The sequence below is a fragment of the Carassius carassius genome, chromosome 37 (genome assembly GCF_963082965.1).
Source record: "Carassius carassius chromosome 37, fCarCar2.1, whole genome shotgun sequence".
NCBI classification, from domain to species: domain Eukaryota; kingdom Metazoa; phylum Chordata; class Actinopteri; order Cypriniformes; family Cyprinidae; genus Carassius; species Carassius carassius.
In genome coordinates, this window is record NC_081791.1 from 10,438,681 (window position 1) to 10,463,987 (window position 25,307).

The window sequence follows — 25,307 nt, forward strand, 5'->3', positions numbered from 1 at the left end:
TGGAAGTATTATCCAAATAAGAAGTTTCATCTGTAAATTTTCATATGAACAAATAATTAACATGTCTTTTGTAATTATGTACAGTGTATCTTACATATCTGTAATCAGATGCACAATTCAAACTGGTACATAATCTATTTTAAGTTACTTCTATGTGTTTCATTACCATTACGCACTGATTAAGACTGTGAGTAAATTCAAAATGAATTTAATTATTCTTATTTTTTAATTTATTTTTAATTATTCTTATTCTTATAATTATTATTAAGTTTAAGGGAGGGGGGGGGGGGTGGCCCTTGGGCACCAAATAACCTAGAGCCGGCCCTGGATGTTATCAAGTACGCTGCTGTTTGCAGAATTACCGGATTTGCGTCGTAGCGGACATCACTCGTCTGAACTACCGAGGATGCAAGTCTGAAATTTGCATACTTTGTATTGAGAAACGCGCACAGACCTACATCACCAGACTATTTGCCTAATCTCCCTGGTACTTTAGACCGCGGCAGAAAGCAACAGGTCTGGGGGGGGGAATAGTTCCTGTGGAAAAAAGTTCCTGATACAATTGTTCCGGATAATTTCGGTGCAAACGCAGCAATAGTTCTTACGCATAGTCCTTTGCAGTCCTTACGTTTTACCTCTTTATCGCCATCTCTGTTTGAAACCTGCATTTGCAGTTATTTCCAGAATTATCTCTACCTGATCTCATGACGAAAATTTACCGTTGGGAACTATTTCACAAGATGCGAAATACTTACCAATAAGTACATATCACTGCAGTTTCCAAGAGAAATGAACATCGGAGGCAGTAAGACTGTAATGTTACTGACTTATGATTACAGCTCCATATGTTTCGCTTTCTGGATGTAACAACTTTGCATGGTAGCTCAGACTGAACAGAATTGGACTGGATGTGGAATCCTTGTGTACGAATCCCATGAAAAACATGACTCAAGAGAAAAGTGCTGTGATGAAGGATCGAAAAACAAACTGCAAACACTTTTTGAGTGCCAATCAGAGGACATTTCACATCAAATATGTTTTCATCATGAAATCAGGTTGAATTCGTCCATGCGGATGAATCTAAAGTTTTAAGGTGTGTGTGTGGGCTGTCAGTCACCAAACTGGTGTGGATATGGTCCTTCAAAATCACAGATTCTACATCTTGGAAGTATTATCCAAATAAGAAGTTTCATCTGTAAATTGTCATATGAACAAATAATTAACATGTCTTTTGTAAGTATGTACAGTGTATCCTACATATCTGTAATCAGATGCACAATTCAAACTGGTACATAATCTATTTTAAGTTACTTCTATGTGTTTCATTACCATTACGCACTGATTAAGACTCTGTTCTCAAAATGAATTTAATTATTCTTATTTTTTTATTTATTTTTAATTATTCTTATTATTATAATTATTATTAAGTTTAATTATTGCAGCTGCTCTAAGAAAAGGTTACAAATGATGTCTCTTAAACAGACATAATATGTTATACTAAGAGTAAGATACCTAGAGAAAGGTCTCAGATCAGCCTCCCCTCCCCCTTCATTACAGGTGCTGGACATTTGGCAGTGATCAAACTGGAAGCCACAGCAGTTTAGGTCCAGGTAATTGAGAGAAAACATTGATAACGCATAAAGCTTAAGGACCTGCATGAGTTCCACCTTCACGCCACAGAAGCCAGAGCTGTTGTAAAGATCACACTGGGCCTGACAGCAGGAAACAGGCTCCTGAACTCAGACTCACATCCATCACAGGGCATCATTTCTGCAGATGAACTAGCTAGCATCAAATAGATAAGCACCAAGCTCACATCGCCACCAGAGATCCAGCAGACATCACACATAGAAAACTGGTAAATGAGGCCCATGAAATAGCAGTTTCAGCATTGCTGTAAGATCTCAAAATAGATGAATATAACGTGGATCATAATGTCTCACAATAACGTCTCGGTTACGTATGGTAACCCTCGTTCCCTTAAGGAGGGAACGGAGACGCCACGTCGGTGACCGACGAATATGGGATATCGATTTGATAGACCAATCTACTTCGAGTGTAAACTAAATGAGCCAATGCACATTGGCATGCAATTATTGCATCCAGCTGCCACTGATCACTGCGTGAGTATAAGGCAGTAGCAGGTGCAATGCATTCCAGTTTTTCGCTGAGGAACCGAGTCGGGGACCCGGCAGCTCAGCGGCGGTACAGCAACCATGGCGACGGGACGTGGCGTCTCCGTTCCCTCCTTCAGGGAACGAGGGTTACCATACGTAACCGAGACGGATCCCTATCAAAGCGCCATGGGTGCTGCCCCTTCCAGTGCCCTGTGCGAGCCGCCTGCGCCCCATTAGGTGTAGGACGGGGTTTCGAACAAGTAGCTCCACTCACCGTTGTCAAAGCACTACCTCACTGGGTGAGATTGTATAACACTGGGAAAACATACCCAGTCCGCTTGGACCACATATAGCATCCATTTAGGAGTATACGGAGAAATTTGAGGTGATTAAAAACCCTCTTGGGAAGGCAGAAGTCTGCCGGGGAAACACGGGCTCTAAGGCTATACCGTGGACTATACACATACGAGTACCGCTTAGGTCTCAATATGGAACCCACCCTTCCATGGTTCTCATGGATACATCATGAAGGCCTAGCGCCGGACGTTGCGCCACGTCCAGCTGCTTAGGGTGATGGAGGATCTAAACAGGGTCTACAGTACGGACACTCTGGAGCAGTTTAAGCAAGCCGACACTAACCGGGGTCTCTCAGTGCCACTACACGTTTGAGGTGAGAACACAGGAGGATACCGGCTCTACACGAAGGCTATAGAACCTAGCGAACGTGTTAGGGGTCGCCCAGCCCGCAGCTCTACAAATATCTGTCAGCGAGGCGCCACGAGCCAGTGCCCAGGAGGATGCAACACTTCTAGTTGAGTGGGCTCGCAACCTGAACGGGCAGGGCACATCCTGAGCCTGATAAGCCAGGGTTATGGCATCCACAATCCAGTGGGCCATCCTTTGCTTAGAGACGGCACTCCCCTTCTGCCGGCCTCCGTAACAGACAAAGCTGGTCTGAGGTCCTGAAGCTTTGTGTCCAGTCTACGTAGCACCTTAATGCTCGGACAGGACAAAGCAAAGCCAGGGCTGGGTCTGCCTCCTCCAGGGGCAGCGCTTGCAGGTTCACCACTTGGTCTTTGAAGGGTGTAGTGGGAACCTTGGGCACGTAGCCAGATTTAACCTCCTGGCCCCTCTAAGGAACCTGACGATGAGGTCATGCTTACCCAAAGACTTCCCATTCACGGGGTCATGGTACACAGCAATAGCAGCAACCTGGACTTTGAGGGTTGAGGGAGACAGCCTTCGCTCCAGCCCTTGCTGCAGAAAGGACGAACAGGTTCCACTTCAAGGCGTAAGCGTGTCTCATAGACGGTGCTCTTGCCGAAGTGATGGTGTTTGCTTCCTCTTGGGATAGGTTACCTAGAACCTCTGCGTTCCGTCCAGGGACCAAACATGGAGTTTCCAAAGGTCTGGACGCGGGTGCCAAATGGTGCCCCATCTCTGAGTCAGTAGATCCTTCGTCAGAGGAATTGGCCAAGGAGGGGCTGTCGCAAGGAACCAGGTCCGCGTGGGCCAATACGGTGCTACTAGCAAGACTTGCTCCTCGTCCTCCCGGACTTTGCACAGTGTCTGTGCGAGAAGGCTCACTGGGGGAAACGCATACTTGCGTAGGTCCTGCGGCCAGCTGTTTGCCAGTACGTCTGTGCCAAGAGTTCCCTGGCAGAACAACTGGCAGTGAGAGGTCTCTGGAGAAGCAAACAGGTCTACCTGAGTGGCTCTGAACCGCCTCCAAATCAGCTGGACTGACAGGGGATGGAGTCGCCATTCTCCCAGGAGCATTGCTCGAGACAGCTCGTCGGCTGTACGACTGAGCAGGCCTGGAATGTGAATGGCACGAAGTGACCTCAGAACCTTCTGACTCCAAAGGAGGAGGTGGTGGGCGAGTTGCGACATGCGATGAGAGCGCAGACCACCTTGTCGGTTGATGTACGCAACAGTCGCAGTGTTGTCCATTCGGACCAGCACATGCTTGCCTCGTAAGAGACCTTTGAGACGGTTCAAGGCAAGGTGCGCTGCTAACAACTCTAGGCAATTGATGTGCCACTGCAGCTGCGGGCCCGTCCAAACCCCTGAGACTACATGCCCGTTGTACGTGGCCCCCCAGCCAGTGGTGGAGGCATCCGTGTAAACCACAGCATGCCTGGAGATCTGCTCTAAGGGCACCCCTGCTCAGAGAAATGCAAGATCTGACCACGGAGTGAGGGTTTGGCAACAGGCCGGTGTAACTTGGACCCGGTGAGTGCCGCGCTTCCACGCCCACCTTGGGACTCGGCCCATAAACCCAGTGCTGGAGCGGTCTCATATGTAAAAAGCAGAGCGGTGTAAGTGCCGCTGCGGCCGCCATATGCCCCAGGAGCCTCTGAAAGAGTTTCAGTGGGACCGCTGTCCTGCTCTTGAACGTATTCAAGCATGCTAGCACCGACCGCGCACGTTCGTCTGTGAGGCGTGCTGTCTGTTCGAAAAGAGATCCTCTGCCACGGCGAGAGTTTGCTCTTTTCCCAGCTGACCTGAAGGCCCAACAGGCTCAGGTGCAGGAGCACCACATCCCTGTGCCAATCATCTAAGTAGTTGAGAACGCAAACACCCTGCTCTCTGAGAGGAACAAGAGCTGCCTCCGTGACTTTCGTGAAGACACGGGAAGACCGGGACAGCCCGAAGGGCAGGACCTTGTACTGATATGCCAATCCTTCGAACGCAAACCGCAGAAAATGTCTGTGGCGCGGAAGGATGGACACATGAAAGTACACGTCCTTCAGGTGGATCGCTGCAAACCAATCTTGGGGACGGACGCACCTGAAAATGCGTTTGTGTCAACATTTTGAACGGTAGCCAATGGAGGGCCCGATTCAAAACTCAGATCCAAGGTCGGTCGTATCCCACCGCCTTTCTTGGGTACAATGAAGAACGGGCTGTAAAACCCCGTCCTCATATCGCCGCTGGAGGGACCAGCTCTATCGCGTCCTTCGCCAGTAGGATTGCGATGTCTTCCCGCAAGACAGGGACATCGGACGCTTTCACTGTAGTGAAGCGGACACCGCAGAGCTTGGGGGGATGCCGGGCGATCTGAATTGCATAGCCGAGGCTGATGGTTCGCAGAAGCCAGCGAGACGGGCTGGGTAGCGCTGACCAGGCGCTTAATAACCGTACAAGCGGGACCAGCGGAACCACAGCCGTACCCGCAGTGGGACAGCGAGGTGGAACACAAGGACCCAACTCGAGCGGCTTGTGAGCAGGCCGTAGTGTGGTTCGTGAACGGCACGAAGTGACCTCAGAACCTTCTGACTCCAAAGGAGGAGGTGGCGGGTGAGTTGCGACATGCGATGAGAGCGCAGACCACCTTGTCAGTTGATGTACGCAACAGTCGCAGTGTTGTCCATTCGGACCAGCACATGCTTGCCTCGTAAGAGCAGGCCGGAGTGTGGTGTGAGTGTGGGGTGCAGGGCTCACCTGGTTCCACGGGTTGGCAGAGGGTGCGTGAGTAGGGCCTTTGTTGACGCTCTCGAACCGCCCGCTGCTGCCATCTGGCGAAGGAGGAGGATGAGTGAGGTCCGGTGCTTGGCCGTCCGCAACTCTCGGTGCCCTTCTGGGACCCAGAGAGGGAGAAAACTGCTCTCCTGTCGAGATTTCCAGATTCTCCGCCTGGCCCTGGGCCCAGCTCCACGGCACCACTTGGAGGCTGCTGCAGATGTGGCACGTGAGCAGGGGCGGATGCAGGGGGCTGTCCTCGGCGACGAGCACGCTGGGGCACTGCGGCCGGGTGGAGGCAGCAGCTGCCCGCCGGGGCAGGAAGTGTCAGATCGCCTCAATCTGCTTCTGGGCAGCCAAGACTTGCTGGGCCAAGTTCTCGACTGCATCGCCGAAGAGGCCAGTCTGGGACACAGAGGCATTGAGAAACCGGACCTTGTCGGTGTCCCTCATGTCTGCCAGACCCAGCCAGAGATGGCGCTCCTGGACCACTAATGTGGACATCGCACGACCCAGCGAACTCGCGGTAACCTTCGTCGCTCGAAGCGCAAGGTCAGTGGCGGTTCGGAGTTCTTCCAGAAGTGCTGGATCGTGACCACCCTCGTGCAGGTCCTGATCAGCGGCGGCTGGATGTTATAATTGCATGCCAGTGTGCATTGACTCGTTTAGTTTACACTCGAAGTAGATTGGTCTATCGAAGCGATATCCCATATTCGTCGGTCACTGACGTGGTGTCGAGAGTGACCGACTGAAAGGGAACCAAAGAGCCTGGATGCTCAAAACTCTTATATAATTTCTAATTTTAGAGTTTAATCTGGAACTACACTACCATTCAAAAGTATGGGTCTCTAAGATGCTTTTAAAATATTTTTTAAAGAAGTATCTTATGCTCATCATAGCTGCACCTATTGTCTACATAGTAATATTTAGAAATGTAAGTATAAAATGTCCAGTGTAGTTACATGCATTTTGATTACCTCTAAATGTAGTTTGAGCACAAAGTGTTTTGAATCTGTTTAGAAAGTTGTAGAAATGCAGAAAAAAATATATTTAGCTTCCGTAAATGGTTATTTTGATCTCAGAAGACCAAGGGAAAGCGATTCCTCATCATATGGTTTTTTAACATAAGTGCAAATGCAGAGCAAATGCTTTGTAATTCTCGAAATACAAACCCCAAGTTTATGCTTAATTTGAGTCATCATTAATGAGTCGTTTTTATGCGATATGGATCATCTGCTCTCTGCAGTGCCATTCGCTATATTAACTTCAACTACATTCAGAGTCCATGCATTTTCTGCTGTACCCACTTTAAAATACAAGTTCACAAAGGTATAATGAAAATCCATTAAAACCACATCAAATGATGTGGAAAAGACTAACCAAGCATCACTGGTCTCAAGTATGCGTCTACAGACCCTTATACTTTCAAGTGCTTGAGTTTTTCAGAGGAGAAATTATTTAGACTCACAAGAGATGTGAAGACTAGCTTCTCTGCTCAGAATGGTCCCGAAAGAGTTGGAGGCCAGACATTGGTAAACACCAGCATCCTCTTCCTTATTGAGCTGGCTGATTCGAAGGTTTCCTCCTGAGATGCTGTATCGAGAGCCAGGTTGAGGGTAAATGAAGCTGTCGTTCATTTTCCACCTATGAGACACAGAGGGAAGTTATCAGAGGGAATGGAGAGTTTGGAGTACTAGAAGATATTTTTCTCTTCATTCAAAGTAAAACATACTGACATTTGTTTGTTATTTGTAATATACTGTATATTGGACTTTTCACATATAGAATACAAAATAAGACCTGAACTTTTAAACTAAAAGAAAAACTACTAATTAAAAAAAAATAATAATTATATAAATTAAACTGAAATAAAATAACTAAGTTGAGGTTGAAGTATAAAACTACTAAAATCATATAACAAAATAACTAAAACTACAAAAAAAATGAAAACTGAAAATATAAAAATAAAAATGTATTACAATTCTTAATAGATTTTATAATAGTATGTATATAAACAATGCTAAAATAACACTGTACCTCATGTTCAATTAGATATATGAGATGTTTTATATTTTTGTTGTTATACTATAAAGATGTTTATAAGTTTTGCAACTCCATAACTAAAATATTGTGTGATTTTATAATTTTCCAGGCAATTTTTTTTATTTTTTTTAAATTATACTTTTCAAAATTAACATTATTCAAACATGAACAAAATGCTAAATGAAATACAAATCATTTTGATCTTTTTAAAATAATACCAAAGTGCTGAGCATGGACATACAGTGCCACAAGACAACAACACTAGCTACAGCAAAGGCTGTTAAGTAGAAAGACAGGACTTTTACAATGGATCGATGGCCGGACCTGTCACCCCAAGACATCAGAAACCACAAAACCCCAGAGAGGCCCTAAGCTCCATAAGCTACAAAAGCCTAGTCTTTACGTCATCACACAATTAATCAATACAGTCAGGTAACGTAATCACTGCCTTACCTCATTATTAAATCATAATCACTGAAAAAAAAGAAGTCCTATCTGTCAATGTGGCATACAAATGAGAATAAATGAGTCTGCTGTGTGAATCCCACAGCAAATAAGGACCATTTTAATTGACAGACTGGACAAAAACAGAGAAGGGCACTATAGTGGCCATCTGGTTTTAATGTGGACAAAGACATGATTCACATCAATTACCTGTCTGATTATATGCACAATTGAAATCGATACAATGCACATAAAAACTGAAGATATCATGACGTCACGTTTCCCTCCCACACACAAAGGCCACGTCTACGACCTTTCAATATTGATAGAAATCTTTACCGTGCTGCACAAGTTAATGCAGGGGACTTGGGAGAGATATATTTGCATGAAAAGCCCACTGTTTGCTCTGCCTGTCACTCAAATTCAATGACACTCAACAAAATAAAAAAATAAACTGGTTCACTGGAAGGGAATTCTTTCAGGGAATATATGCTGTAGACATACAGTATATTATTCTGAATACATTATGTTTTCCAGTCTCCTGAGGAGGGCAAACAGTGCAGTTAGAAACATTCCACTCTTTACTCTTCCATTCAAATGAAAAAAAAATTCTGTTTTACTAATTTATCAGCTGAAAAGAATTATAAAATTCAAGGGCAGACTGTTTGAAAGTGTCTAGCTTTTTAACTTGTGCACTTACATTTAAATTTTTTAATTCATTTTAGACAGATGTCAGAAATTTGAACTAGAGGAGAAAAATATACATTTTAAATGTTTCTCTGTTACGATGAAAATGTTTAAACTTCAAGAAATGCTTGTGAGGAGTTCGGAAAATAATTTAAGTTTTGCGTTATTTAAACATATTTTTATATACACAAATGTTAAAAAGTTTGGGCTTAGTAAGTCAGTACATTTTTAAATGCTATATAAAGAAGCCTCAAGGCTGCATTTATTTGATTACTGTTTTTGCGGTATTGTCAATTTAATACTGTTTCACTAGTTCACGCTTACATATAATTAGCTGAGGTATGGTATGCGTATTTGGCGTGCTGTCCGCGGAAGGTCTCCGAGCTCGGGAATGGCCCGAACCTAGAGTACCCCCCCTTCCCCGTCTATTTATTTTGAACTCGAAGTGAGGAGATGGGGTGGAGGAGGGATGCTGATAAACCGTCAATGGATAGAGGGAAGTCAGCAATATTTATACTATGGGATTGATTACTTGATTATGGTCCACCTGTGTTGATTAGGCTAAGTATCTGACGCGCTCCTCCCGAATCTTATTAATAAAATTTAATTTCACTAGTTCACGCTTACATATAATAAGCTGAGGTATGGTATGCGTATTTGGCGTGCTGTCCGGGGAAGGGCTCCGAGCTCGGGAATGGCCCGAACCTAGAGTACCCCCCAAAAAAGCAAATGTACAAGAGGACAGTCGCCAGTTTAAAGAATGCCCCCCCAAAAAAGCATAGAGTACTGGCGGGGGCGGATTTGGTTTCCTGAGAAGTCACGTTGGCTCAACTGCTCAACTGCTCAACTGGAGCTTGTGGCGTTGGAACGGTGAGCCCTACCGGCCGATGAGGAGGAGCAGCGTGGTTGTGGTGCCCGACCGGGAGGGCCCGAGTTGCCTCGACCGGAATAGGTCACGGTGTCGGCGTACGGGTCCTACTGGCTGATAGCCCCTGCTATTCAGTGGGTGAAGGGCCTAATGCTGACCGAGAGGGCCCATGAAGCCTCCGACAGGAGATTGAGACTCAGAATGACGGACGTCTGGGTCCTCTCGGTTTGGCAGATAAAAAGCTTTGGGCTGGTCGACAAGGAGGACTCTGGTGACATCCGAAGGGAGATCCCGACTCACGGCATCGGATGGATGAGACTCACTTGCTGCCGGCAAGCATAGGCCCGACCGGGAGAACTCTCGCCAGACGTCTGAAGGGAGCACACGCATCAGACGGGTAAACCTCGCCGGACGGGGAGAGTGGAAAGGAAAACCCGACTGGGAGGACTCTCGCGTCATCCGATGGGGCATTAAACTCAGAACATCGAACGGGTAAGCCTCGCCAGGCGGGGTTAAAAGATGTGAGGGTAGCTGAGAGTTGTTGTTTTTTTTTTTTTGCAGGATTTGGCGAGAGGACGAGACTCGTAGCGTCGGACGGTTAAGCCTCACCTACCGTCAAATGGCAAGGTAAGTTGCGTGGGCCAGAGACATGTTACCGACGTCCGAAGGGAGCACACACATCGAACGGGTAAGCCTCGCCGACCGTAGAGTGGAAACGTAAAGGAAGTCTGTCCAGGAGGCTCTCGTCAGCGTCCGAAGGGAGCACGCGCATCGAACGGGTAAGCCTCGCTGACCATAGAAAAGGAAAAGGTAAGGTTGTCTAACCGGGAGGCTCTCGCCAGCGTCCGAAAGGAGCACACGCATCGAACGGGTAAGCCTCTCCGGATGTGGGACAGAAAAGGTAACGATAGGTGGCCAGGAGGCTCTTGCCAGCATCCAACGGGGACTTCCTGTTCCCCAAAAACAACTGGGTGAGCCTCGCAGGCCATAGGATGGAAAAGGTAAGTTTGTGTGGTCGTTAGGCTGTCGTCAGTGACTTATGGGAGTTTGCTACTCACGGCAAGAGACGGGTAAGCCTTGACGACCGTAGGAAGGAGGGAGGGTTTATTTGTGTGTTTGGTACCTGCGGCATCGAACGGCTTGCTTGTAGGTTTTGTAACCTAAACCACGTGGAATGGTCGTGGTTGGATGGCCAGGAGGCTCTCGCCAGCGTCCGATGGGAGCACTCGCATCGAACGAGTGAGCCTCGCTGGCCAAGGATGGAAAAGGTCAGGTTGTCTAGCCGGGAGGCTCTGACCGACGTCCGATAGGAGCTTAGCTCCAGGAATCTAATGGGTAAACCTCTCTGGCTGAAGGACGGAAAAGGTTGTCCAGCCGGGAGGCTCTTACCTTCGTCCGACAGGAGCTTAGCTCCTGGAATCGAACGGTTAAGCCTCGCTGGCCAAAGGACGGAAAAGGTAAGGTTGTCTAGCCGGGAAGCTCTCACCTACATCCAATGGGAGCCTTGACTCCATGCATTGGATGGGTAAACCTCTCCGTACATAAGACAGAATGGCAAAAGGGTAGATCGGGGCTTTCACCTACGTCCGAAGGGAGTGTGAGCTCCTGGCAACGAACGGGTAAGCCTTGCTGGCCGCAGAATGGAAAAGGTGAGGTTGTCTGGCCGGGAGGCTCTTGTCAGCATCCGATGGAAGCTCGAGCTCCTGGCATCGAAGAGAGAAGCCTTGCCGGCATCCTGTGTTTTTTTTTTAAATTTATTTATTTATTGTAATTAATTAATTTATTTATTTATTAAATTTGCGACAGCAGATGGGTAGTCTCTCCAGCCATTGGAGGGAAAAATTTAGATTGTTTTATCTGCGAAGCACCCGTTGGTGTTCGGCAAAAGCGTAACTTGCGGTATTGGATGGGTACGTCTTGCCATCGGAGGGAAAATTTGTTTTAGCTATGATGTACTCGTTGGTGTTCAATAGGTGAGTGTCGCTGACTGAAATTTTATTTTATTTTATTTATTTATTTATTTATTTATTTATTTATTTATTTATTTATTTATTTATTTATTTATTTTTTGGGTTTAATCGGGCTTTTTAATCGGGTAAGCTTCGCTGGTGGTCGGATGGAAAGTCCAAGATTGCTTAAGCGGGAAAGCATCTGACAGGAGTTTAATACTCACGATGTCATACGAGTAAACTTTGCTGATAGTTGAACGGAGAAGGCAAAGGTTGGCTCAACCGGGAGCACTCTTGCAGCGCCTGACAGGGAGTTCGATACTAAGGATGATTTGGTTGTCTACGAGGGTATACGCTGTGAGGCTTACTTGAATAAATGTTTAGCAAATCCAATAAGCTGCTTCCGATAATGAGTCTGAAAAATCTTGGTGCAGTCATTGTATTCCTAATTAAGCATGCAAAAATAAATTGGATTTCCTGTGCCAGTGTTCCCCAAATAGGTGCCATGTATCAGCGATGTGGTCGTTGTCGAATTGTCATATTGTCAGCACGTGAGATCGATGGTACATATCGACGATGTAATCGTGCATGGGTGGAGTAAGAGAAAGATTCTTTATACTTGTCTGAGCTTACTATTTGCCATTTTAACCATGCAGGTGCACGAAAGAGCTTATGGAATCACCAATAATCGAAAAATATATTTTTCGGATGTACTGATAAACTGGCATTAAATATAAAATACTACATTTAAAACTGCTAGTTCATGTAGTCGGCACTACTGTCATCTCGCTTGTCCTGTGAATTTATTTATTTTTTATTTTTTTAAACGATAGTAGATTCCATTTAAAGTCCAATGATTTAACCCTAATATGGACGTAAAAGAATGCCTTAAATATAAGGTATTCAAAAACCGGTAAGTTCATATATTTGGAGTGAGTTCGGTTGAAATTATGCCTTGGTCATACGCGCTCCGGACCACATGCCTCATGATGGGACCGACGCGCCACCCTGAGACCAGAATGAGATGCATTCTAATGTAACTGTGGCATTAAACTCCGTTAGTGAGAGCTCCTTTAAAATATGGCACGTATCGGATTTACCTGTTAAAGTACGATGGAATACCTTATATCTGCAAACGATGTATGTCTATTTGTGGATGGAGACTTCTTTGCCACCTACAGGCTCACATCATCCTTTGAGAGCACGGGCGAGCGTGAAGTGCAGTGCTGAGATGGGATAATGGAGCGGTTTGATAGCCGAATTATGGCAGGCCACCTAATAATTATAATAAAAAACGTTGGTTGGAGAATGGGCCTAATATCGTCTTGGCTATTGTCGATACATGATACTATCACCGCAACCTAGGATGCATGGCATACCTATAAGCGGAGGTGATGTGTGTGTTTTTTTTTTGTTTTTGTTTTTTCTTGCGTGTGAACAGACGCTGCTGCGGCAGTGGGGAGATACGGGAAAGGCTCCTGCGGGAGCAGACACTGCTGCGGCAGTGGGGAGATACGGGAAAGGCAACTGCGGGAGCAGACACTGCTGCGGCAGTAAGGAGGTACATGCAAGGATACTTGCTTCGGCTGCTGTAGATGTTGGCTGTGGGAAGAGTAAAAAAGGGTTAGTAACATTTGATGGGGCAAGCTAAAAATGAATGGGTAGCCTACTGTGTCACCAGCTTAGCAATTGGTTGCCTGATTTGACAATTCCTCAAGCCTTGTCCACATTATTATGTTCCTGTTGGAAAAGCATCTTTCCTCTCATTTGGCCTCCGGGCTCTTTAGACGGTCTCCCGAGCGGATACGTTTGGAACGCTGTTTTCACGTTGTAGTATGGACTGTGGAAACAGAGGCTTTTGGAAACGATGAAGCATGTTTTAGTCTTGTAAGGCGTTGTACCGAAAGACATGATTATAGCAGTAACGTTAACCCCTTACCAGTCACCCTCCATTTTTGGCATGGAGACAGAAATTACATACCCAAAATAAAGATGTTTCTGCTCATGATTCTTTCTGACTAGATCCATGATCAACATTTGTCCACGAGCTAACACTTCGACGTTTACCGTTCAGGAATAGGAATCGTTTTCCTGACATAATTACTAAATAACTGTCACTGAAATGATGTTTTATCGAAATATTGGTCAAATATCATAGCCAAAGTCTTTAGACTTTCAATTGATGCAGGGTTTATCCAGATCAAGAAAGAGAGTGATGTTTAACGTGCTGTGAAAGTGAAAAGATAATAAACTGGGGCTGTTGGCGATGCTTGCAAGCAAATGGGTTAATAGCAGTTATGTGCTATTCGCTTCCAAGTGGTTTCTAAAGATATTTACTTGCCAGTTTTTTCGTATTACGGTCCTTAAAAGGCAACAGTAATTTTACTCACACTTGCTATCCTGCGTCAAAACACGAGGCCAGATGCGTTTTAGATGAATTTTGAGTGATCACACCGGTGAATGGTGAAATAGATCCCTAAATGATTTGGTCCTACCAGAAAACTTGCATGGAAAAATTTAAAATTAAATTAAGCATTTAGCAGACGCTTTTATCCAGAGACTTACAAGCATTTTTTTTTTTTCCATGGAACTTATGTCTGTATCATTTCCGTGAGGTTTAAACGTGCAACGGTAAGGCGAATGTAATGCCTTGGCTTCGTGGTTAAAAGTGGCATCATCATCCGACGGAACGTTTGTATCTGTAGTCCAAATCTATGTGCAATCCACACTCCAGATCAGCAGGTGGCGGTAATGCACCTTTACGCTGGTTTGCCAAAACCGCCATAAAACACTAGTAGAAGAAGACGGAACTACGTCATGACGTCGTTTAACAAACTTTAGCCGCGAACCTGCTTTCAGATGCAACACTTTGGATGCCAACTGCTGTAAAAATCCAATGAAGAAAAAGAAGAACCTGTTTTTAGCGTCTTCGCCTGAAAATGTATTGGTTAACGTCGCGCGGTCTGCTCCGCTAGAGGAAGCGGCCTCAAACTGCCACTCGGCCGGAACGCCGGGGTGAAAGGCTGAGCCGCGGTGAGAACTGGGGTTCGGCCCAGGCTGGTTGGATTCTTTCTGCTGCAATCCAGCGCTCGGGGAGAGCTCGGTCTCGGGCGGCACGATCGTTGTGTCGAGCAAGGCGAGCTCGGAGAAGTCAGCGATATTTATACTATGGGATTGATTACTTGATTATGGTCCACCTGTGTTGATTAGGCTAAGTATCTGACGCGCTCCTCCCGAATCTTATTAATAAAATTTCATTTAATATTACTAGCATTTACAATAACTCCAGTCTTCAGTTCACACGATCCTTCACAAATCACTCTAATATACTTATTTGTTACTCAAGATATTTCTTCTCATTATCAATGTTCAAAACAGGAAATGAATTTTTTTTTAGAAGTCTATGAAGAATATAAATTCAAAAGAACAATTTGCAAAATAAGTATTTTACAACATTTAATGTTTCTTACTGCCCCAAACATCTGAATAGAAAATATAAAGGTTACATATGTGGTCATTGAGGAGACTCTGACAGAACATCCAAAATCCAAAACATCCAAAATGTTCTTTGATACATACAGTATATATACTGCAGTTAAAATAAAATGAAATTCTATTAAGTTCACAGAGATCAGAAATCAAGCACAAGCACAAGAGGGAGTCAAAGAAAGAGTGCAACAGCTTTTCAAAGAGAAATTAAATCCAATTAGATTTAGAATGGGTCTCCCACAAAAATAAATAAATAACTATAAGATAAGTTCAGACTGGTTTTGACTCAAGATAAGTCAAATCAAGGACTGGAATCACAATATAAAGGACTCTCGGTAATAGCAGCAATGGAGAGATTCACTCTTTGAAAAATTAATGTGTCCTTGGCGGCTTGAAAAAGAGCTCCCTTCATTTTAGAAATACCCAACGTGCTAAAAGCTCAAGAAAACTTTCAAGGTCCTTAAACTTGAACTCAAGCTTAGACTGAACAGGTTAATCAGTTAATATGGATTGTCTGTTTGTCTTTGCCACTGACAAAAATGATTAAATAAAGCTTGTATTGGCTTTTTGATACCAAAATCCACAGTACACTGGGATCTCACCTGTAGGACGGGGGCGGATGTCCCTGGGCTTCACAGCTGAAGGTGACCTCCCGGCTAGGCTCATTAAGATGGAGAGGGAATACAATACTTCCCGGCTGTTTGGTGAATACTGGCCTCAGAGGACTGCTGCCTTCTAAAGGTGAGGAGGAAAAGAACAGAAAAATACACTGTTAGTCAGTGCTAAAGTTTAGCTTAGCGCTCTTATTAGAGCAAAGCTGTTGTGAAAGGTATCCATCTGTTCACTGGATGAAAGCCTACCTGTCATTCAATAGCTGGGACATTCTACCAGAAACGTACATTTGCTGTCCTGGCACTACTATTGTTTTATAAAACTGGTGTAATCCACATATTTCCCAAAACTGTCATACAGTGAATTAATTTAGAGAGTTTTACAACAGATTATGTTATGTATTTGATTAAATTGTTTTTTATTTTTGTTTAAAAAACCCTTTTTAAAATTAAGAACCCCTAAAATGTACTGTCCCAGGTCAAATCTCAATTCTATACATCATATAAATAATAATTATACATTTGAAATTCATAGAAAAAACAATACCATAGCACATTTAAGATGTTATAATTTGTATTATTCGATTAAAATCTTCAGTAAAATGAATTAATAATAAATAAATCGATTTTTTAAAAGTGTCCCCGGGTTTCTGTCATGCCCTGTCACACTTGCATAAAAGATTCCAAGAAAAGTGTGTGATATCTCTTTAAGGTCCCAAATCACAGGAAGTGACCTCATTTGCCTCTCATCACACACTGACACCAACCAGAGGTAAGTTCTGTCCTTGAATTTTGTAATTTTAAGCCTTTCTGCATGTTTTTACCTGAGGTCGAGCTACTACGTCAGTTCCTGTCACGCAATAATGTCCCAGAAAATGTATGTCAATAGGTTTAGATTTGGAACAAATTAAATCTTTTGTGTAAATACTCTCTGAAATGTTGTCAGTTTTTATGCTAACATGCTAAATTGCTGAGTCATAGCTATTAAAATGGCTGACGGTCAGGCCCTGTCACGTCAGGCCCTGTCACATTTCACTGTGACAGGGCCTGATACATTGCTTGTTTGTAGTGAATACCACAGGTAATCTTCTTGTTTCATTGCAGATGAATATGTTGACTACTGCTAACATTTGTTTATTTATTTATTTATTTATTTATTTTGAATAAACGCCTAATTTCAATTCAAATTCAATTTAATTTTGATGCTGCAAACTCAAGGGCATTCATTTGAAAAGTTAGTCAAATACATCAATTTGTTATTAAAAAAGCATACCTAACTGAATCAGTTGTAAAAATACATGTTTAGCTATTTTAGTGCTTGTTTTAAAAGTATTTTTCTTGTTAGTGCTGATACAAATACTGAGGGGTAGGGCAGTACATTACTTACAGTAAGACTCAAGGGCATTAATTTGAAAAGTTAGTCAAATACATCAATTTGTTATTAAAAAAGCATACCTAACTGAATCAGTTGTAAAAATACAGGTTTAGCTGTTTTAGTGACTGTTTTTTAAATGTCTTTTTCTTGTTAGTGCTGATACAAAAAATTAAATACATCAATTGGTTGTACATCAAAATGGTTTTGTACAATACAATAATACCAAAGACAAGTGTGCTGTGTGTATTGTTTCTTCTATTATACAGCTCTTAAGTTACTGATTCAATAAGGAATCTGGGTAAAGATATATGATAACATATAGGATATATTAATGAATTTTACTTGTAGCATACACAGGTTTAAAGAGGCTGATAATAGGCCTATTAGAGAATTAAAACACTGTTCACTTTTTAAAATCGAGACTATCTTTTCCCATTGTTAATTGTGTTTGGTTAATTTTTATTAATAAAGACTTATCCACTATTTAAATACAGATTTTTAGTATATTACTACAAATTATAAACATTTAGTTTTTTTAGTTTTACAGAGAAAATCTGGTCATTTTAATGTAAATCGTAATGCTTGATGGAAAAAATGTCAGTCCTGTCACAACATTGTCAACCCTGTCACACCATGGTCAGTCCTGTCACAAAGTATATTTTAGTCCAAAAATGGCTATTTTGATTATAACAATTATTGAAATGGGTATATAGTGATAGTAAAGACTGGATTATATATTTACAATAATGCGTTGGTAACAAACTTTACCCAAAAAGCCCCTTATTCAACAACATTATGTGAACCTGATGGTCATTCTTTATCTAAGAGCCCACAAAACAAGCAAAATCAGCCTGATAGCTGTGTTTTTTTTAATGAATTATATGTTTCCTTCAATAAGGGACAGATCCTCATTAAAATGATGATATTTGTACAGAAGAGAGCATATTCTTTAACACACTTACAATATCAGCCATGTCTGTGACGGAGCCTGACATTTTAAAGAGTAACTGCATATTAAAATGCTTATTATTCAAAAATTATTATGTGCAGAGGTGGGATTTCAATAATTTACAATTATTCACTATCTCCTTTGTTAAAATCAGTGTTAAAGTTGAAGGTTAATACTACTTTTTGTTTGTTTCTTTTGGGATAGAAAATGTACGTTTCTGGTAGAATGTCCCAGCTCTCAAGTGAGTAGCGTAAATTTGGCGCAACCAAAGTAACCTTAAAAACACTTGAGATTATTGTTGGCAGGATCTTAGCTACGCTACACATTCCAGATGCTAATATCACAAACCCCAAAAGAGCACACATATGTTAAAATACTAAATGTTTGAGCTTAGATATTGTTCTGAGAAAGTGAATTTCTTTACATAGGCTAGCTTACTGTGTACTGCTACCATGTTATGCTATGTTTGCAAATTATAAATCTAGTCAGAGAAAAACAAGAGCTTATTAAATTTTCAAGAAACACATGGTGACCCACTAAGCTTGCTAATGTGATTACCTCATACCAAAGACACTAACTTGCAGGAAAGTAGTTTAATTGTGTGTATCGTCTAAACACTTAAAAGCTTAGAAATTGTGTGGTTTATTATTCTCCGTAATTACATGTTGATAGTTAGTGCAAACCACTTATCCTGTCTTATTAAGCACAAATGGCCTTCAGCAAAATGAGGCATCTGCCCAACAATGAGCAGGACCGAGAGTTTTTATGCGAGAGTGAATGCAATTAGCATAATCTAAAACTCATTGTGTGCCAATTAACACAGCATAGAGCCTAATGTTACTGCAATGTGTCAAAAACACCAAAAAACATCTGCATGTTTTGTTTTAAAAAACTGTGTTGAGCAGAATTTTGGGGTATTCAGATGACACTGAACTCAAACTACTCTGCATGTCTTTCTGTATCTGCCGTTTGACTTTCATGACCTTTCAAACATGTAATGCCAAGAAATTAGTTAATTTGGTTTTTCATGCTATTAAAACAACAAGAGTGGTTTTGATTTTCTAGTGTGTAAATAGAAATTAACTAATGTATAAACAGTCCTGAGCCTTTGTCTGTATAGCCAGAATATGACATGATGTTTCCCCAAACACCATTTTGTATTTTACTGTATGTATTTAATTAAAACAGTAATACATATTTTTTATAATAATTTTATCAATAATATATTAATATATTTTATGTATAAATCATTACATCAAGAGCAATAATTAAGAATAATCCTTTTTGTCAAATATTCACTTTTGCAGTGTAAAGGTAGCAATTACTGTACATTTAGAGGACTCTTTTAAAGAGGAAGCCATCCCCTTGAGAAATTAGTTCATGTTAAGCACACACTGCTGGTTGTTTATTAACCTTGTGCAGATATCAAGTTCGAGAGTGGTGCAAACTGAATTAATTCATCTGAAAATTCGTAACTAACAGTTTTTTTTTTTCATGCCAGAAATTCATAATTGTTCTACCTAGTGTTCAATTAGCATCTCACTAGTGCAGGAGAGGTGGGGTTCATTGTTATTCTGGGTGATAATAGAGCACAGAAGAGCTCTCAGCGGAGGTGTTTGAAATCTATTGAATGGGGAATACTCTGCACCAGGGCTAATTTCAATCTCACTGTCAACAAGGGCTTTAACTCTTAAATGCAACAGGAAATATGAGAAGGTGAAAAGACGTGAGTGAGAGCAAATGATTAAGTAATACTTCACAACCATAATATTGACTCGGATTTCCCATTAGCTACCACAGTGCTTTCCATTGTCTGTATCATCCCCTGGAACGCCACTCACTCAACAGTTAGCACAAGCTTTTTTTCATTGATCAGTGAGTCAACAATATGTTTCATTCTGTCAAAATTTTCAGGAAGATTATCCTGAATTCGCTCTCAAGATCTCAGACAGACAATGTTTATATATATTTAATGCATAATTAAACATTAAAAGATCACGTTAAATCGTTTAAGTATTGTTAAATTAAGTATTTAGTATTGACACTGCACTAAAAAATCTGTCTGTATCCGAGCAAGCTGTTCAAAGTCAACATGGGCAACCACAGAACAGTTAAATGAGATATCCATACCCAAAATTTGGTACAAAAAGACATGACGTGTATGTAAATAAAGACAGGGGCGAGAAAGATTTCAAAACTTCAGGTTGAGCTCTGAGGTGATGCAAACCTGAGAAATGCAGCCCGAGAGTGAATTTCTATCATGCAAGGAATTAATGCAACAATTAAAGTTCATATTTTTGCCAGAGGACGAAGAGGACAGAACTGTCTATTTCAGAAACACCATGTATTTACAAGCTTTGGTAATGCTGCAAATATTACAAGACGTTATTAAAATATTGATGGGGAGTAATCTGAAACCGCGTCGTCGCCTGCGGGTTTGACGTTATGTTGTAAAGATTCTGCTGAGGTCTTTACTGGTGCTGTGATTTCTGACAACAGACCACAGCTGTCCAAAGAGACACACAGTCGCTGAGAAATTATCTATCCCTGTTCAGCACAGAATACTACCAAGAGGTTTACAACACAAAAGCCCACCTTGGTGGTAAGGGAGGTCATTATGAAGGAAGTTGGAGAAAGCAGGTCTCTCTCTCTTTCTCTCAACCTGAGGGGAGAATTTATATGGGAGTGAATCCCCCCCGGAGCAGCACTGGAGCTGGAGGGAAAAGCCAAGGAGCAATTTGGAGGCCCAAATAAAAACTAATCTCAAATTCAATACCATCTGACAAGCCGATGAATTCGGCCAGCTTACCTCAGCATGAATATCCAGCCACAGACAGAGCACACAGGGCAAGGGAGGGAGGGAAGGGGTTTAGACGTTCGTGTGCCCTCCAATCCATTTGTTTCTGATTCAAAGGTTTTATTCATCAAATGAAAAAGCCAATCTTGGTAAGTTAAAATACACACCTGCACTTACCCACACTAACAAATACACACACACACAATGAGCCCTGAAGATCTGAGAACCGTGAATTTAAGGAGTTTAGCGTGGCATATTCAGTTGCTGATTGTAACAATCTTGTAGAAAGTTAAACAATAATAAAATATACTGCAATGGATCAATTATGCTGTCTATTATTTATGTGTAAAAGTGTATTTAAGAATTTGGTCTTTGTCTTGTCCCTGAAAGACAAACAGTGTATAAATTGTGTCATTTAATGTATTGTTTAAAGACATACCCATGTCAAAAAAAAGTGTGCTTCACTGTACTGACTGTGCAGTTGTAGAGTACTTCAAATCTTAAAAGTATTTTTTTTAAATGTACTTGTAGATAATATATGAATTAAACAAAAGGCCTCTTAAGTGCATTTAGAGTTCCTGAAGGATACTTTCTTAAGTATACTTTTAAAAAGCGTGCTTTGTAATAATGCCAAATAACGTTTAACTGTAAAGTAAATTTTTAATCTTTGTTTTTAATATTCTTTTGACGTTCTTTAAATAATTACACTTATTTCGATGTGTTGACTAGCATACAGTACTAAATAATAATAATTAATAAAGTGTAGTGAGCTATTTGACATTAAATTTAAAGTTAATAATTTTAACTTTAACATTATAAATGTATTGTTACTGTACAAATATAAATGTAAATGCATGACATACAAGTTTAGACCGAAAAGATTTAAAGTATATTTTAGTTTACCATAAATGCTGGTCAGTACATTCAGCATTACACTTATGTTTTTCAAAGATAATAGAAATAGTTATGAGATTTCATAAATGAATGCATTTATTCCCAAAACCTACGTAAGGGAAAGCACTCTAATTTTGTTAATATAATTTTCAACTTTTTAATTTAACTGAACTAACTTGCAATTGAGTGTCTGAAACATTAATTCTGTATATTTTTCTCGAAGTACTTTTTTTTTTAATAAGTATACGTTATAAACAAATCTTACAGTGTACGTTTTTCTTATGATACAATGTTGTCTAATACATACATTTTAAAGGTCTCACTATTACTTTAATTTGTGAGAGCGTTGCCATATGTTTTTATGTCATGTTGAGCTGTGGTGCCCATTTGTTCACAGGTTCAAAATGAGATTTCCCTTCATCGTACCAGTGTCTTCCTGTTTAATATGAAAATGAATAAGAGGGAATAAGCTTACCAAAATGGTAAAAATCATACAGCATCTAATTCAGTTTGGCAGCTGGAGAGAAACAAACCGTATGTTTTGCATTTAAAAAGAATTAATCAGGACTAAGGATATGTTAGGGCTTTTCTCTGATTGTGCTGTTTGCGTTTTGTGCCTCTACTCCTCAATCAAAGCACATTTAATCAAGCACAATTATATCCTTATGTACATTATGTTCTACATCAGTTACAATTACCTGACGCCATATGCTCAAAAGATAGAAATGAATGCAAACTCTTTAACTGGTGTAATTGCTCACAGGTTTTTAGTCAAGTTTTGAAGAGACAAAGCAAATGAATGCAGTTAGTGGCCATTTAGCATGTCTATTTTCACATCCAGATGTAATTTTTTGAATTTGAAGAGTGTATCAATTAAATCACACAGGTATCCAATAATAATTTCTAGTGGGTTTGCTGTTAATGTAATTAGTCATGAATATCATTACCATTTCACAGTGCTGTAAGATTTAGCAGTATCATTTATAAAACATTAACGGTTATTTTGTAACCATGAACACCACTGGTAGAAGTCTCACTGAATAGACTTAATAATAAAAAACTGACACATTTAATGCAAAGAAAATCAGTATTCAAAACAGAGCATACATTAAATACTTGTATTTTCTCTTACTCCAAAGTATATACAGTACAAGGGATGGTAAGATTCACCGATTCACATCAGTGCATCCGCATAAAGGTTAACGATGCGATGCATCGATTTAAAAAAAGTGTGCATCGGATATAAGTAGGCATTTGTATCGTGATGCATTGTTTCTAACATATTTGCAATGGTAAAAAAGTAGATGCGCAATAATATTATTATTTGGAAAATTAACAATAATTTTTTACCAATATTTTATACGTAGATTTATTTCCCCTCTCTACACTGTTTCTCAAGCGCATTCTCTCGTCACCACCACTGCTACATGAATATGATGTATCACAACACTACGGAGACCGAGGCATTAGAAGCCAGAAGGCACTTAAATTAATTTATGATTTGCTGTCTGTCTGTACCAAAAAAATAAAAGCCAACTTTTCTGTACCATACTGAATTGCAGTAGCATCATATTTTTTTCCAGTACATCGTATTGCATTGAATCACATTGTGTTGAATCAAAAATGAAATCCGATTTCACTATATCATAATAGGGGTAAATCGTATTGCATCACATCGGTAGATGCTTCATATGTTCTTTAATACATTGTATCGTTGTCTATGCATTGAGATAAGTATTGCATCAGCCTCAGTTATGGGGATGCACATCTAGTATATACTACTTATTGTTTAAATAAGAAAAACTGAGGCTGGTTGTCACAGCTGAAGCTCAGTAACAAAAGGGTTTTCAATCAAACATCCAATTACATAAATGCATGTTTTCTCTAGCATGGGGTATGTTTTTTAAACCTAGTTCAAAGCTCCAGTGTTCTAATATTTATGCTTCAGCTGTTGTGTAAGCACAATAAAACCACACTTTGGATAAATTCAGACAAGTCAACTATAAAATGCAAGTAAATTTATACTGCTAGATGTAATGTGTGTTTTAATGCAATATACAGTATTACTAACAATTTCCTTGTTTTATTAACATTTTAATTAATTGTTTTGTGCATAACTGAACATTTTTCATTTAGCAAAAAAGCCAATAACACAGGTTCCCATTATGACATCTTAATCAAATATAAAAGTGTAACAACATGCCCTGCTTTTGGGTCTACACGCCTGGCTACAATGTTTTCATTGAGCTGAACCTTTTTCCTGAATAATTCTACAACATAACACAACCCGGAAGCGAAGAGAAGAGTGCAAAAATCGAAAATCACACACAACAGAAGTGAAGATCATGTAAAAGAGCAAACAGCCCTTTTTAAAACAAAGACTCAAAATGAATTCCGACCCTCCCAGTGACTGAAAGACAATGTAACTGCTTCATCAAAAAGAGATCAATAAAGGGGCTTTTGTGCTTCCACTTGGCTAAATGAGAACATAAATTGTGTTCTCCAATAAAATAATGGCTTGTAGATTCATTTGCACATTAACCTTTTCATGTCTCTCAGAGGGCTGGTTAAATTGCATATTATCACAACCTTTCTCCAACTTTGACACAAAGCAAGGTGGTCTTTAAATCAAGTCTGCCGCCATGGTATAATGCTCAGAGTATAGGAGACATTTAGTTCAGTGACAACGAAAATATGTCAAATGTTTTACAAATTTACAAAAGCCTAAGCATCAAATCCCATAATTCCAGATAGAAATAAAATTATTTGCCAATGAGAACATATTGGCACCTTTTCACCGCTGCCATAAATGCAAAGCACCTATTCTCCAGTCTTTTTCCTGTTAAAACACAATGACCTGCACTATAAAGAAAACAACCCCACTTTCAATTACTAACCATGTAATCTTGACCACTTTATGTTTATGTAATATACATTATTGAATATAAACCACCACCCCATGGCCTGGCTATCACACTTTTTTTGTGTCTTTGCTCAACCTCATTGCTGTGCCCATTTGGAAGACTTGGGTGGCTTTAGCATTCACAAACAAAGTGAAACCTTTAATTGGTTCCAGAGATAGAAGTCATCCGTGAATGGGAGGTCTGCCCTTAATAGTAAATGACAAGGACAAATGTATTCCATAAAAACAGTCAGGAAAGTCTATAGAGGAGGTTATTAGGATGCCTACCTGAAAGGCATCCCATGAATAATTGCAGCACCAGCAGTTTCCATGACAACCCCATTTTAAATATTGGAGGTCAGCGAGAGCTCACATTCAATTGAGAGTAAACAGAATGCCGTCTTTGTCCAGACTTGATCCTCTGTGCCCTGAAATCAAAAGACAAGATGAGAAGAGTTAGAAAGAGTTAGCAAGACTAAAGCAGTCATGTTCCGCAACATTTTCTAGCTGTGTGTCATGTAAATTAATTTGTGTCTTTACGAAATCAAATTTGGAGAAATATAGCATCACATCAATTGCTAAGTAATTGATCCTCTGCATTGAATGGGTGCCGTTAGAATAATAGTCCTAACAGCTAATGAAAACATCCCAATAATCCACACTATTGCAACAATTAACAACTTGTGCAGGCAAAAGTTGCATGTTTATAAGAAACAA

At 40.9% G+C, this 25,307-nt stretch overlaps 1 protein-coding gene across 1 annotated transcript in view; it reads right to left on the bottom strand.

The window, feature by feature from the left end:
- Positions 1 to 25,015, bottom strand: part of LOC132117981 (contactin-4-like) — a 101,450-nt gene extending 76,435 nt beyond the window's left edge. Inside the window, exons 1-3 of the mRNA XM_059527421.1 lie at positions 24,879 to 25,015; positions 15,665 to 15,797; positions 7,051 to 7,226 (exon numbers count right to left, since the gene is read on the bottom strand). Coding sequence (XP_059383404.1) covers positions 7,051 to 7,226; positions 15,665 to 15,797; positions 24,879 to 24,933 — 364 coding nt within the window. The 5' untranslated portion in view covers positions 24,934 to 25,015. The remainder of the gene's footprint in view (positions 1 to 7,050; positions 7,227 to 15,664; positions 15,798 to 24,878) is intronic.
- Positions 25,016 to 25,307: the final 292 nt, after the last annotated feature.